Genomic DNA, 15,840 nt, shown 5'->3' on the forward strand with positions numbered 1-15,840 from the left:
TGTCCTTGGTGATTCTAATAATGTATGAAATTAAATACTCTCTTCGTCTCATAGTAGATGTCACACTTGGGAGATGGCACGAGATTTTAGGAGATGTTATTTTGTGTGTTAAGTGGTGAGAGAAAATATAATTTTATAATTGATGTGAGAAGGAACTTTTTCCAAAAGAGGAAATGTGACATCTTTTGTGGGATAAACTAAAAAGGAAAGTGTAACATCTACTATGGGACGAAGAGAGTAGATGTTTAAGTCCAATAACGTATGAAAATCACTCAAAACTAATAGTAAATGAAAGATTGTGTATTTGATTCACATTAGAGCAATGTAGGTAAGTTACTTTGGTAAAAAAAGTTGCCAAGGATTTCCTTTATTTTCTATTAGAGAACGTCCAATGTCTCAAAGAGGTTTTTTTATTCACAAGAACTCAATTTCCAATAAAAATACCCCCGTTCCACAAAGATTGTCTCATTTTTTCATTTTCGTCCGTCCCACAAAATTTATCTCATTTCACTTTTTACCATTTTGGTAGTGAGCCTCATATTCCACTAACTCATTCATACTTACATTTTATTATAAAACTAATATATAAAAGTAGGATCCATATTCCACTAACTTTTTTAACTCACTTTTCATTACATTTCTTAAAACCCGTGCCCGGTCAAAGTGAGACAATCTTTATGAGACGGAGGGAGTAGTATTTAAGAAAGTATTCTATCTTTTTCAATTTTGAAGATGTATATTTATTTCTTCTTCATACAAAAGATAAATACTCATGTGATAGTTAGTTTTGTAGTACAATACTCCTTTCGTCTGCCATTAGGAGTCTCGGTCAATTTTTCACACTCGTTTTATAAAAATGATAATAAATAGTTAAAGTGCAGAAATGGTAAAGTAAGAGAGAATCTTCTCAACATTATTACGGTCTCTTCTTTACCATTTTTCCACTTTAACTATTTATTACTATCATTTTTATAAAATGAGTGCGGAAAATTGAACGGTACTCCTAATGGCGGACGGAGGGAGCATATTTTTTTCATTATCTTCTTCTCTTGGAATTTACTATTTTTTAAAAAGATATATTTAGTTTTTTGAAGAAGTTAATTTCTCATTTATCTCTTTTTCTCTTTAAATTTAGTAATATTTTTGAAGAAGATATATTTAGTTTTTTGAAGAAGTAAATTTCTCAATTTATCTCTTTTATTTGGAGATGCTCACATTTTCAATGGTTCTCCCTACCTTAATTTTCACATTTTCTTAATTCACTTTTTGTGGGTAAACGTAAACCTCTTAACTTTGGGATGGTTAATTGGAGCAAAAACTAAGCCAAATAAATCTCTTGTAGTTCGATCTTGAAACATTAAGCCAAAAAAGCTAGATGACCAAAAATGCTATATCTCCTATAATAATAATATTAACAAATCAGTTATTCTAAGATGCGAACATTAAAAAAACATACTAAAACATGTGTGATTTATGAATTATGATCATATTTTTGGCGACCTCGGCTGTGTCTATAGAAACAATAGCACAGTACGAATTACAAAACCAAACTGATCATAATCGTTCAAATTCGGATCTCCGGAGCGCCGTGGTGCCTTAATGGCGGCGTTGAGACTTTTTCTCTTCACTTTGTTTTCATCACTGCTCCTCACCGCCTCAATCTCCGACGTCGAGGACGAGTCCACCAGATCAAACGGCCTCGATCACTTGACCTCCAAGATCCGCACTCTAGGTCATTCATTTCTCCCATTTAATGTGCGATTTCGTTGTTTATGTTTCCATATACTGGCTTTCTGAATCATGAATTGCTATACAGTACTTATATATGGTTAAACAACAATATGCTGCGAATTTGAAGACCGGATGTTATTCTCACTTGATAATTTGTTAATGTCCATTTCTAGAATCTGTAGTAAAGTATTTTGAGATATGGGTCGTTGGAAAAATACATTAAAACGAGTGCAGTCTCCAAAAAAAAATAAGAGTTGATAGTGAAAAATCGGGAATTCTGGTGACATCAAAAGATTCCCCGTTATCAGAATAGTTGCTGCTGAAAATGTACAATTGAGAAGCTCCGCTCTTCTTTGATTTTGCATTTAATTTTTCTTATTTCAATTAAGAATGATCATTTTTAGGCAGTTTCCTTATCATGTCTTCATTATGACAATAATACATTTTATTCTGCACCTTACACTTCTTGCCAAGAAGAGGTGACAACAACAAACTTAAACTAAATGAGGAAACGAGCACGGGGCAGACATACAGTTATATCTAGTGTCCAGGAATTATGCTTCCATTCTAAACTTTCTGGTCCATTTTGTTGCACATTTAAGATAAATCTTTTAACACAAGGTTCAAGTAGTATGTGTTCTTCACAGTTGTCGAGAGCATATTAATGTGGCAACATAGTAGTTTGACCTTTGCATGTTTTTCAATCTGCAGAGAGTCGTATTGAGGAGAAAACTCAAGAAATAAAGGACAGGGATGTGCTGATTGCATATAGTGAGAAGATGATCAAAGAAAATTCACAGAACATGGCCTCTTTGGAGAGTGAAATTGCCTCTCTTCGAGTGAGTGATTGCATTATATTAATAAACTACTTGCACTCTTCTGCTGAATAGATAAAGGCTTTGTTATGGAAATATGATTGATGTCACTTGTCTGTTGCTTAGGACAATAGAAATCCAGACGCTGTGGAGCAGCTGGGTGAAGCTAATGTGAGAGCAGGTGAATTGGAAAATCAGGTGGAGAAACTGAAGAAAGATCTTGCTATGCAAATCAAGGATAAAGAACAGTTGGAAGCTCGGGCTCATGAAGTTGGGAAAAAGGCATCTGAATTGAATTCCAAAGCTGATAAGGTAAGTCCCCTCTATCAAATCAGTATACTTATAGTTTTATTGGCGAAATATAAAAAAGCCCAGTTACATACAAAGAATGATGCGACAACCTTACCATATTATCCTTCATTATTATATGGAGATTAAAAGTAGTTTTCAAGTTTTATGGTAAAAGCTCCTTCAAGGTATTTGACAAAATTTTGCTAGAACTATCATTAGGAGTTTTCAATATCTAAGGGATTTTTTAATTATTTTTACCAGATTTAGTTGTTATAACTACAACATCCAAATAAGCCAACAAAATAAGATCCAAACACATACTATAATATAACAAATAGGAGCTCCTTAAAGTAAGTTTGGCTGACCACCCTCTAAGTTAGCAGACTAGTGACCTTCGGGTCAAAGTTTAGTAACAGTATAATATTCTGGTTAGACATAATGAGCAGAGATTGAAGAACTCTGTCAAATTGTAAGCAGTATTGTTACTTTTTTCTCAGCTTGAGAAGATTGTTGATGAACAGAAAACTAAGTTGCGTAAAACTGAGCGTGCTCTTCAAATAGCCGAGGTATCATAGCTACTGCTCCTTAGATGTTTCGATTCTGTGATGGCGGTGACTGATTGTTAGTCTTTTGTATGCGATCCTTGCTAGGAAGAAATGATGAAGGCAAAGTTTGAGACAACGTCCAAAATGAAGGAGTTGATGAAGGTGTAATTTCTTTGGCTCAATCCTTGCATATGGACCCACCCACCACATTTTTGTTGATTCTTGCATGATATCCGGCCTGATATCTCACTGTGATAGTACATCAGAGCATAAATATGTTTGTGTGTTATGTAAAGTACATGTCTAGAACTTTGCTTGCCCTTTTTTCCCCATTAGTCTACTGGTTAAGATGTTTCATTATGAGACACATTCAGGTTCATGGTGCTTGGTTTCCACCATGGATGGCTCTCCGTTTAACTTACTGTCAGGTATTTATTTTCTTCTTATTGAACCAAATTTTCTTCTTTGTAGCCTTCACTATATTATGCTGATGTCACTTTATTTCAGTCTCTTTTTGAAAGGAAGTGGAAACTGCATGCAAAACCTGCTTTGCAACCGTGGATGCAGAGGGTCTCTGTTTAAACAACAATTTACTTGAGTCACATATTTTCCTTTCAGATTATGTATTAACTGTCGACTTCTGGCTTATTCTAGGCTATTGAGAAGAAGGCCCAAGCTATTGAATGGGTTGCACCACATATTGAAAAACTGAGAACTGTGAGTAGGCTTTTTGTGGGATTGTTCTAAATTTTATGGTTATCTGCTCATAAAATGCTGTTTTTCTGTACGAAGGAATGGTTACCTGCGGTTAAGGGAAAGTGGGACGACAATGTTGATCCGCATGTCCAAAAACTAACGAGAAAAACAATAGAGATATATCAAGTATCCAAGAATACTGCAATGCCATATTTACTCATAGCTGTGGATCTTGTTGATCCTTATTTTCAGGTAAGATATTGTTCAGTCCGCTTACTTATTCATCTCAAATTCAAATGAAATAATCGAGACTATTGTGCAGGGACTAAGGCGAGTGAGCAGACCATACATCACTCAGGTGGCCACTGCAGCAAGACCTCATGTTAACAGATTACGCTTTGCTGTGGAGCCCTACATGAAGGGGCCAGTTCGTGCATATGGAAAATTCCTAGAGTCAGCGACGACATACCATTATCAGGTATCTGTGCTCCGTTATAACTTGGTTGGCAATGCCTGTGATTTTATTTGAACTCATCCATGATCAGGTTCAAGACAAGGTGCATGAGAAACTTAAGAGTCATGAGCTTACTAAACATTTAGCAACGAAAGAGCTAGTCTGGTTCGCTGTAAGTCGTGTGTTCTATTCTACTCATAATTTGGTGCACCCCATTCAGCTTAACCGACATGCTGTGTGTTTTAGGCCTCTGCGCTGCTGGCTCTCCCCGTCTTTTTCCTGTTCAGAATATGTCCGGTTGTTTTCTGGTAAGTATTGCCTCGCATGCTTCATTTAGCATACTTTGTGATATGTAAAATCATTGCTATATTTCAGTGGGAAAAAAGCAAAAAGGGCAACTCGAAGAAATGTAAGCTCCAGGCATTATTAAAAGTAGATAAGTAAGAGGTTGAGATGTTGGAAGGGGAAGCCCATTGCAACATTTTGTTCACTTACTTAATGCAAGGTATGGAAACTTATCCAAACCAATAATATGATTTACCATCTTGAATGTTAATGCTTTTTTCAAAAAAAAAAATTGGCAGGCAGGTTTTGGCCCCTCTCAACAAAGTACGTTTGTATACGAAGACATGAACTCATAAACCAACTCAGTTTTGTTTTTTTTAGGAAATTTGAGACTCACAATATAAGTTAATTTCTTCTTAAAATCTTATCAAACTATAGGGTGTGTATTATAAAGGGTGTTAGCAAACTTTTGTATCTGAATTGATGTTGTACTTTCATTTTCTTTCATATAAAATACTTATCCCCTTTTTAATCTCGTGATCTTTTTCGTACACGCTAAACATAAATAAACTCGGTTTGATTTTGCTTTATTTATAGATGGCTCTAAGGCGATTTTGGGTTACTTGTAGTATTGTTTCTTACTCTGAATTTAGTTTGATTTTCAAGGTTTAGCTTGATTTTGGCTTTAATCTTAGTTTGATTTTGCCACATTTATTTCTCGGTCGATTTTGGTCTCTTTCTCTATATATCAAAATACTTTGTTTTTGTTTTGCCGAAAGGGATCACCTCATGCATTGCATAATACATTTTATAATACACCATTAAATAGGTGACAAGTGGATTCTATTTTATAATTAAAAAATTTATTTCTAAAAATTATTTCCTTCACTTTCTTACTACCATATTTAATCAAAATAATTTTGTTAACTCTTATTAAAAAATATCACAGGTCAAATTTTACTTTTTAAAAAAGATTTACATAAAAAAGGGTAACTTTTACGTATTCTAAAAAATATAAAAATGTTAAAAATTTCCCTTTTTATTTCTTTTTTATTTTATTATGATGATTTACTTTTTAATATCACTAAAAGAACGTCGCTCTTATATAAAATTGTAATAAATAAAGCTTTCTTATATAAAATTGGAAAAATTAAAGCTTGACCAAATTTTATGTTTTATATAGCTACTATCTCAATATAAAATTTTATTACATATATTCTGTAAAAATAATTGCAAAATTAAGTTAAAAAAAATTGACATAATTAGTTGACTATACTTTTTTAAAATCTTTCTCATTATAATAGAATCAACTAATTATGTCAAACTTTTTTTAATTAATTAAAATTTTGAAATTATTTTTATGTACTATATTTTGTATATTAATTTATATTTCGATAATAGCTATATAAAACATGAAATTTGGTCAAATTCTAGTTAATTACATTCTTTTATAAGATCGACATCTTTTACATATATTAACAATTAAATAATCTCAATAAAATTAGAAAAGAAATAAAAAAGAAAATTTTTAAATTTTTTGGAATAAATAAAAATTTAATCTTTTTATATAAATATTTTGAAGTAAATAAAATTTGACTTATTAAATATTTTTAACAACAGTTACGTAACTTCTTTGATTAAATATAATAAGCAAAAGTGCATGAAATAACAAAACTATTTTGATTAGATATAGTAGTGAGAAAGTTAAGAAAATAATTTATAGAAATAACTTTTTTACCATAAAATGGGATATACTTGTCAAATATTCCCTCCGTCCCAATAAATATGAAACATTTGGTTTCCGGCATGAGATTTTATGCAGTGTTGTTTTGTGAGTTAATGATGAGAGAGTAAAGTAAGAGAGAAGAAAAGTAGAGATAGTGTTGTTTCCATTTTAGGAAACGTCTCATTTTTAATGGGACAACCCAAAAAAGAAAACGTTTCATTTCTAATGGGACAAAGGGAGTATTTAGTAGTGTATTATAAAATGTATTATGCAATGTATGAGGTAATCCCTTCCGGCACGGTGTTATGTTAAAATGAATATAGAACTCCAATCCAAAACTAAGATCAATCCTACACCATCATTACATGTTAAAATGAGTGGATGAGATTAAATCTAACAGATTTCAATAAATAGTACTCCCTCCGTCCCAAAAATTTGTCACTTATTTCCATTTCGTCCATCCTTAAAAATTTGTCACCTTTCACTTTTACCATTTTTAGTAGTAGACCCCACATTCAACTAATTCATTCCACTTTTTATTATAAAACTAATACTCATGGGTGAACGCAGAAAATTGTTCTAGTAGGGGCTATATATTCTAATTTTGTATGAGATAATAATTTTCCTGTATTTTTTTATTTTGATAGGGGCTTTTGCACTCTATTTTACACAAAATACCAACAAAATCATAATATTATGTAAATAAAACAATAAAAAAAATTAGTTGGGGAAGAGCTTAAGCCCCATGTTAGTTACATGTGTGTCCACCCATGTTAATACTCCATAAAAGTAGGATCTGCATTAATTTTTTCAACTCACTTTCTATTACATGTCTTAAAACTCGTGCCAGATCAAATGGTGTCAAATTATTAGAGACGGATGGAGTAGATAAAATATCAATAAAAGGGCAAAATCGTCAATTTGTTATAATATGATAATTTTTCATGGTTTTTCTCATATCAACATAATGATATAGATATTTCAACACACGTACATGAAAACTTCAACAAAGTTTTATTGATATTGTATATGCATTATATTGAAAGTTTTTTATGCATTTATTGATATAAAATATGGTATCAAAATATGCGAAAGTTGAAATAGAAATTATAAAATATCATCATCCGATCATTGTCGGAACATATGCAATTCAGATTTTATTAGAATTATTATAAAATTATCTTTAATTTGATATATTTTTACAGAAAAGTAATTTAAATCGAGAGAAAGAAAAAGAGAAAGAGAATTGACATTAATAATTTACAGAAAAATAATTTCATTTGAGGAAAGAGAAAGTGGTTAGTTTAACTACCATATATAAGAATTGACATTAATACCTTTTAAGTTTATTTAATAGTAATTTTTTAAATATTAGTTCCTAACCTTTAGGGTTGTTGCACCACAGACCCCTAACGAAAAAAAATCCCCAAATAAACGCTAACATTTATATAATCACGAATGAGGTTTTTTCGGACTAAAACACCATCCGGCCCTATAAGGGCAATTTTGTCACTCCATTATATTGCCGACATATGATTTCTTCTATCAGCAACTTCGTATGAGATTTCCTAATAAGTTCTGATACTTCATACGTGATTAAAATTTTTTATAATATAATATTTATTATTATCTGCATTAATTATGAAAATAATAAAATGAGACCCTTGTTCCTTATAAAACTCATTTTCTATTATTTTTATGTGTTTCTATTTACGCTAATTTTTCAATATTTTTTACCTTGATTTACGTATCAATTTATTTATTATTAAGTATCCTAATTTTGTGGTATTGATTTATAAATTTGTCATACTTTATTTCTTTTAGATTTTCCTTCTCCTTCTGCATTAGCGGTATTGGCCTTTAAAATTACAGAGCCTAATTTAATACTCCTCGGTCTCATGATAGGAGTCATATTTTGTGTGAGCACCGGTTTTAAGAAATGTAAATAATAGTGGATTGGAAAAGTTAGAGGAATATGAGATTCACTTTTTATATTGATTTTATAATAAAAGGTAAGTGAAGTGATTTAGTGGGATGTGAGACCTACTTACCATTTATGGTAAAAAAATGAAATATGACTCCAATTGTGGGAAAGACCGAAATGATAAAATGTGAATTTTATTGTGGGATGGAGGTAGTATTTTTTTAAAATTTTAAAATTTGTTTGGAAAAATTATGAACTTATCCCTTGGAGTAGTGAATTTTTCCCATGAATTCAGGAAAAAATTGATTTTGTGAGAAGTTTATTATAAAGAGTCTAAGTTTATGATTTTTGTAATCAATTTTGAAGTTAATGGGAAATACTAAATTTTGGTCAAAGTTTTTAATTTTAGGAATTAATAACCCATTATTTATTGAGGAAAACAAAAATAAAATCTAAAACTAAAATTAATTAATAGGAGTACAACATTTTCAAATGTATATCTAAAGTTTAGAAATTCGATTACACCCGTGCCGATATCATGTTGTATTTTCTTTGGTTTCGCAACTTTTTCAGGAGAAAATGAATTATACCCTAAACCCTAACTATACATACTCCCTCGTAAAAAAAATTAGTTTTATCATTTTAGGCTGCCCTCAAACTAGACAAAAGTTTAAATATGGAAAATTTTTCAAATAAATAATAATCTTATAAATCATTTATAATGTGGACCCCCACAATCTACTAACACTCATTCCATTACTTTTTCATCTTTCTTTTACTTTTTCTCATTCCTCTCTTCCTTTACCAATTCCATATTAAAACACGTGTCATTTACAAGTTTATTCAATTTTTTGGGGACGGAGGGAGTATTAACTAGATAAATTATAAAAAATACTCATTACGTCCCCTAAAAATAGGAAGTTTAGTCATAAAGTGTGTTAATGAAAATTTCGAATAGTGATAAATGTACATAATTGTAAGTACATAATCGAACTTTTTTTTAACATTTTACCTTGAAAATCACTTTATAAACATTAATTGATTTAACCTTCAAACTAATCATTTTTCAACACTTCAAAAAAAATAAAATTTTAACTTAAATATTTGTATATTTAAGAAAAAAAATATTTTCTTTCTAAATATTGTATAATTAATTCGAATCAAGCTCGAAATCATGTCACGATTTGATATAAAATTTCTATATCACTTCTTTCTTATTGCTACATAAAATACAATAAATAACAAAACTAAATTTTAATTAAATTTAAAAATTTAAGGATATTTATGTACATTTCTCTTTACACAATATTCGTCCAATAAAACCTTATTTCATGCAAATCCATTGCAAAACCCAGTATCTAATTAAATGTTAAAAGTCTTAATTTAGAAGCTTACACTTTAATCAGGAGTACTATCAAACTAATACTAGTATTAATATAATTTGACACCCTAAAAATAGCAAAATCCAAAAACAAACTTAAAAGCGTAATGTATCCCAAACAAGGGCAAGAAGAGTGAAAGGGTGAGATATAATACAATAAGCCTGCAAATATCCAACCAAAATAAACACAACCATTCCGAATTAGATCTCCCTATAAAGAGTGCCAAAAAAGGCTTCAACAATTAGTCCTAAATCTTCACACAGCGAGATCAAAACCACACCACACACACCATGCCACAAACAAGCACCCAGCATTGAACAAATTGTTTCATTTCTCCTCATAACGCCAATAACTATAAATAACCAGTCTTGAATCTTTGCTCACCATCATCACACGCTGCATGTGCTTTCTTTCAAACAGTCGTCTTGCACCACAAAACAGATGTTAAATCAAATCGGCCACGTTCATTGGCATTTCATCGATCTGTGTACTGTAATACTGCTCGATATCCCTAAGGATCTTGATGTCATCACTTTTGACAAAGTTTATGGCAACACCCTGCATCCACCATAACACAATGGGACCCGATTACAAAGTGAACTTGATTGGAGAAGGGAAGAGGTTTGTCAACCAACAAAAAAGTACTAAAAGAAAACAAATGTTACAGAAGCTGCAGCATACCTTTCGCCCAAAACGACCAGATCGCCCGATTCTATGGATGTAGAGCTCTCGATTGTTTGGAAGATCATAATTAATCACCAGAGAAACCTATTGAAACTCAATGCAAAGACAAAAATAAGATATCATTCTTATATTAACTAGGAACGACAGGAAACGAGTAGACAAGAGTCAAAGAAAATAACATATGGTCCCTTAAAACTATGACTATCAAATATGAAGTTGAATGGAAAAAACCTATACAACAATGGGAGAAAAATAGGAAATAGTGGGGTACCTGTTGAACATCCAATCCCCTAGCCCAAACATCTGTTGTGATAAGCACACGAGTTTGACCAGACCGGAATTCACCCATAATCGCATCTCGCTCCTTTTGAGGCATATCGCCATGCATGGATGAGACAGTAAAGTTATTCTCACGCATTTTCGCTGTCAGCCAATCAACCTGCCACAGAGGAAAAAAGAAAAAAGTAATTTAGAGGCATCCAGAACCACCATTTCAGCTCAGACACATCTTAATATTTAGTATTAACAATGGAAACTGCTAGCATAAGAGTGAATCAAAATGTTAATATGGTTTTGATTGACTCAATAAAATTCACAGGCACACACACCAAGTGAAGGGAGACGATACACATAATTATCTTCCTTATGAAGAATGATAATACATGTTTCAGCAGAGAAACAATGTGAAGCCAAATGGGGAAAAAATACCTTGCGCTTTGTGTTGCAAAATATAACTGCCTGGGTTATGGTAAGTGTGTCGTATAAATCACACAACGTATCAAATTTCCATTCTTCTCTTTCAACTGCAACGAAGAATTGCTTGATACCCTGAACATAGAACAACATATACAAAAATGAGAACATGACTTCTTTTCAATATTGCATCTAGAAAGCTAATGCATTTCTATTACTTTCTAATCGGCAAAGACCAGAACTACAAAAACCATTGAGCAGGACATGGACAAATGTGAACCATGTTGTGTTTGGACATTGTGGAACATATATAGGCATAAAACTAATTTCTTTTGCTTCTGTTACATCTACAACCACAACATAAACAACAATGTTGTTAAGTGGTCTATAACCTGAAATGGAGTGAGAAACTAGTGACTCATCCTTCCCTCAATCAGATTGAAATACTTTTACTATTATAAAAGCAGAAATAGGAATAGAAAGGTAGCTCACCTCCAGGGTCAATTCATCACGCTTTACTAAGATGCGAACTGGATCAGTCATGAATTTACTTGTAATCTCCAATATTTCATTTGGGAGGGTGGCAGAGATTAAGACAACCTATAATAGCACACACCCAGTTAACAATTTGCAGGAACTATATTATAGTATTAATAAAACATGGATCCTCCAAATTTGTAAGTGAGCCTCAGCTAATAAACAGCCAGACGTTTTCAAACATGTCTTTCCAGTTTCCACTACAATGAGCATTTCAAACAACTAAGCATTTTTATGCCTATATGCCTAGAAACATGTCTGAACTAGACACTAAATCATCACTTCTAGTCAGTTGTTGTTCCTCGCACAAATTTGAGATAATACCAACAATAGAGGGCTAGGTACCTGAAGGTCAGGTGGAAGGTATCTGTAGACATCATAAATCTGATCCTTAAATCCCCTGCTCAACATTTCATCAGATTCGTCCTAATAAAGTTGAGAAAATATATTAAGAATCAATGATATCCAATAGGCCAATAAACATTTCCAAAGGTATATGAAACTCACCAGGATCAATATTTTGATTGCTCTAGTACGCAAAGTTCTCCTTTTGATCATGTCACAAACTCTACCAGGAGTACCTGATACCACCTGAACTCCATGCTCTAGTTTTCTTATATCCTCACCCACACTTTTCCCTCCAACACAAGCATGAGCTTGTACATTTATGTAGTCACCAATTGCCAGTATCACTTTCTCTGTTTGAGAAGCCAACTCTCTTGTAGGAGATAAAATCAAGGCTTGGACCCTAATTTTAAGGAAATATTAAATAGGACAAAGTAATACAGAAAGTTGGGACAAAACAATGTTCCGTTTAGCTATAGAATCCACGGAATACAGCGATACTGAACCTCAAGTATCACGAACCCCTTCAAAAGCATAAAAACATTTTTTTATAAACAAAGCGCAAAACTACCAACAGTTCCATGAAACCATAAAAAAGTGACATGCTATTAAGCTACCAGACAACAGCCAGACACTTCACAGAATATAATTCCTTCACAAACAAAAGGAAAACCCCACTGTTCACATAAATTCGACCAGTAACTGTCTTAAACATATCTTCATAAAACAATGGGAATAAAAAAAATGAGATAAAAAGCATACTCGGAGGACTTGGTATCGACAATCTGGCAAACTGTTAGGGCAATCATTGAAGTCTTTCCAGTACCGGATTGCGCCTGAGCTATGACGTCACGGTGTGAGATAATAGGAAGAACTGCGCGCTGTTGGATGGCGGAAGGCTTCTCGAAGCCGTAATTATAGATTCCTCGGAGGAGCTCCTCCTTTATTCCCATCTCGTCGAAGCTCATGATTGGCTCCACACCTTTCGAAGTTTCGAACACGAGCTTCGCGTCGTCTTCCTCCATAGCTCTCCGCCCCCCGCCGCCTCTCTGAGCCGCCGTAGTCGCCATGGATTGGATGGTGTTTCAATTAGTGTTGCTTCTGCAATTGAAGAAGAGAAGTGTGCCCTAGTTTTTCAATTTTGAGACTTCGCCCCCAATTTACATTCTGCTCGCCAAAATCGCTATTTAATTTACTTAAAGTCGTGGGCGTCTATCGACCCTTGGGTTTTATAAAAGGATATTATTATTGTTATTGGTAGGGATAAAATGCAAACTCATATATTACAAACTTCAAACTTTTCAACACAATGTCAACATAGTATAAAATTTCAAGATTTTGATGTCAACACGATGTCAATACAATATCAACACGATGTCAACACATGAACCGTTGAAATTGTGTTGACATTTTCTGTTGCTATTATTTTGTCATCTGTTGACATTTTCTGACGATCCAGATCATAATTTGGAGTCTGTACAATATTTAGAGTTTGCATTTGATCACATCCCTATTGTTAGGGGTGTCGAAACGAGTAGCGGGTAATCCCGAACTCGACCCGTTACCCGTCGGGTATCGGGTACCCTTTACCCGACCGAATCGGGAAACGGGGCGGGGACGGGGTCGGGTATAATAATTTTGGGTTTTGTGGGTATCGGGTATCCCGATACCCGACCGGATAATCCCGATAGTCCCAAAAATACCCGATATATATATTGATATTTTATAATTTTTTATTTTTTATTTTAATACTTGCTCTTCATGATGTAATTTTTTTTAATATTTTGCATGGCTTATCTCAATTCTCAATAAAATTAAATAATAATAAAATTTTCAAGTGAAACTATTACATTCATCAAGTAGTATTTTTTAAAAAGCATCTAAAATATACAAATAATATTTAAAAAAAGAAGATTTCAAAAAGAAATTGTTTCGGGTCGGGTACCCGCGGTGTCGGGTGCGGGATACCCGACTCGGGTATCAGGTAATACCCGACTAAATGCGGGTATCGGGGCTAACTTTTCAGCCAAAATCCGGTGCAGGTACCCGCGGGTACCCGTTTCGACACCCCTACCTATTGTTATTATTATATATATGAAGTGCATATTTACGAATAAAACTAGCAATTCGTCGCATTTCGACGAAAAATCATTTTACATCGTGCCCATAATTCTAGTTTTAATCTTTGCATTTAAATTTGGTATGAATATAGTATTAGGGATGTGATCAGATCAATAAGTGAAATTCTGTCAAAAATCAAAGCAAATCTCAGTCATTGGATCTTGTGATGTAACTGTTAGATTAATGTCACATGTCATCAAATAATGTAGATTGTGTAGTCTAATAATGAAGTTCGGCTAATAATATAACGCGTTTTAGTCTAATAATGTAGATTGTATATTCTAATAATGTAGCTCGGCTAATAATGTAATGCTTTTAGTGTAATAAAGTAATTCGGATATTATTATCACAACCATCCAATATAAGGATCCAAGGGCTTAGATTTGCTTTGATATTTGACAGGATTTCACTTATTGACCATAGTGCGCTCCTAAAGTATTATTTATATTATGTTGAGTTAAAATTAAAAAAAATCATATTCCTCTCACATTACATGTATCCTACATTTTTATTACCAAGTCAAAATACATATAGAGGTCTTTGTACTAACGCATTTTATTTCATTAGGTTTTTTCACAAATTTTTGTTAAGTATGTACTAATGTATTTTGTTTCATTAGGTTTTTATATTAATGGATAAGAGGTTGTTTAGTTCAATCTTTGTTTGTTTAACGGACTTTATAATTTAATTAACTTTTTGTTATAATTTTGTTCGTCACCTAATAAGAGTCACTCTTATTGTGGGCACATATTTTAAGAAAGTGTTTGAATGTGTAATAAATGAAGTGAGTTAGTAAAATATGTGACTCTTTTGATTTTTTGGATAAAAAAGTGATTCTTGGATTTGTTAGATATATTCAATGTGGAATTAAATTATGATGATTAAACTCGAATGGTGGTGGTGATTAAGAAAATTTGATTGATTAAATTTGATTAATTAAACATGCTTTTGCATAATTAAATGGAAAAAAGGAAATACACGACAAGTTGCATACAAATAAAATTTCCATTCAAATTTCTCCAAAAACAAGGAGGGAAGTTGTACATTCCATGGAGGGAAAATTTACATGGCATTCGAAAGCCAATCTACACATAAATACAAGAAGGGAAACTATACTGCCATGAAGAAAAAATTACAAGAAATTTAAAAGTTAATCTACAACTACTATAAATACATTCTTTTCCATAATCAGCTGCTCCATTCAATCCCACCAACCAAGAAAAGAGAAACATACTTAAAAGTAGGAATACCTTCATCACTAGGCAATGGAGCAGCATGCCACTTTGGTCTTGAGCTGCCAAGAGAAGAACCTTGTGCAGTTTCTTCTACAAGAAAGTCAAGCTGGAGTGCTTCCATGTGGTTCTTTTACAAAGGCACCCAAAAAACTCAAAATCCATAGAAGGAAAGCAATGAGATTATGGAAGATCGCCCAACAGCAAATGGAGAGAGGGGGTCTTGTTATGATGAAAGGCAAAGCAAAAGGTTATCAACACCAAGATAAACTCATGCTTGATGAAGAGAGGGTTAGAAACTTGTGTATGCTTTAAGAGATCAACAATAAGGAAGCTTGCTTCTAAGATTGACGTAAGCAAGTCAACAATTGGAAGATTG

General features: G+C 32.8%; 2 protein-coding genes across 5 annotated transcripts; one reads left to right on the forward strand and one right to left on the reverse strand.

The window, feature by feature from the left end:
* Window positions 1–1,466: 1,466 nt before the first annotated feature.
* Window positions 1,467–5,349, forward strand: LOC121757057. Of its 4 annotated transcripts, none has more exons than XM_042152532.1 (14): window positions 1,467–1,732; window positions 2,443–2,570; window positions 2,673–2,858; window positions 3,335–3,403; window positions 3,488–3,544; window positions 3,757–3,810; window positions 3,890–3,952; window positions 4,037–4,099; window positions 4,175–4,330; window positions 4,401–4,556; window positions 4,624–4,704; window positions 4,779–4,840; window positions 4,919–5,037; window positions 5,117–5,349. In XM_042152532.1, exons 1-13 carry the CDS (start codon window positions 1,600–1,602, stop codon window positions 4,974–4,976), a joined length of 1,266 nt encoding a protein of 421 aa, XP_042008466.1. In that variant the 5' UTR covers window positions 1,467–1,599; the 3' UTR covers window positions 4,977–5,037; window positions 5,117–5,349. The 4 variants fall into 4 exon arrangements, with proteins under 4 accessions (XP_042008466.1, XP_042008467.1, XP_042008468.1 ...); XM_042152533.1 differs by having other exon boundaries at window positions 5,121–5,349; XM_042152534.1 differs by having other exon boundaries at window positions 1,468–1,732; window positions 4,908–5,037.
* Window positions 5,350–9,923: 4,574 nt separating this feature from the next.
* Window positions 9,924–13,275, reverse strand: LOC121756854 (eukaryotic initiation factor 4A-3-like). Its single transcript, XM_042152265.1, has 8 exons — window positions 12,871–13,275; window positions 12,271–12,511; window positions 12,109–12,189; window positions 11,719–11,826; window positions 11,242–11,361; window positions 10,805–10,972; window positions 10,531–10,617; window positions 9,924–10,407 (listed from the first exon to the last, which is right to left on the reverse strand). Exons 1-8 carry the CDS (start codon window positions 13,176–13,178, stop codon window positions 10,294–10,296), a joined length of 1,227 nt encoding a protein of 408 aa, XP_042008199.1. The 5' UTR covers window positions 13,179–13,275; the 3' UTR covers window positions 9,924–10,293.
* Between the last annotated feature and the right edge of the window lie 2,565 nt (window positions 13,276–15,840).

The sequence above is a fragment of the Salvia splendens genome, chromosome 12 (genome assembly GCF_004379255.2).
Source record: "Salvia splendens isolate huo1 chromosome 12, SspV2, whole genome shotgun sequence".
In the NCBI taxonomy this organism is placed as follows: domain Eukaryota; kingdom Viridiplantae; phylum Streptophyta; class Magnoliopsida; order Lamiales; family Lamiaceae; genus Salvia; species Salvia splendens.

Bases quoted from the DNA above. Each gene is read 5' to 3' on its own strand.
- LOC121757057 (XM_042152532.1), top strand. From the start codon at position 1,600: ATGGCGGCGTTGAGACTTTTTCTCTTCACTTTGTTTTCATCACTGCTC. The intron at 4,331-4,400 runs GTAAGATATTGT...ACTATTGTGCAG, and splicing joins TTGTTGATCCTTATTTTCAG to GGACTAAGGCGAGTGAGCAG. The intron at 4,705-4,778 runs GTAAGTCGTGTG...TGTGTGTTTTAG, and splicing joins AAGAGCTAGTCTGGTTCGCT to GCCTCTGCGCTGCTGGCTCT.
- LOC121756854 (XM_042152265.1), bottom strand. From the start codon at position 13,178: ATGGCGACTACGGCGGCTCAGAGAGGCGGCGGGGGGCGGAGAGCTATG. The intron at 11,827-12,108 runs GTACCTAGCCCT...GTGCTATTATAG, and splicing joins ACCTTCCACCTGACCTTCAG to GTTGTCTTAATCTCTGCCAC. The intron at 10,618-10,804 runs GTACCCCACTAT...GAGTTTCAATAG, and splicing joins GGGGATTGGATGTTCAACAG to GTTTCTCTGGTGATTAATTA.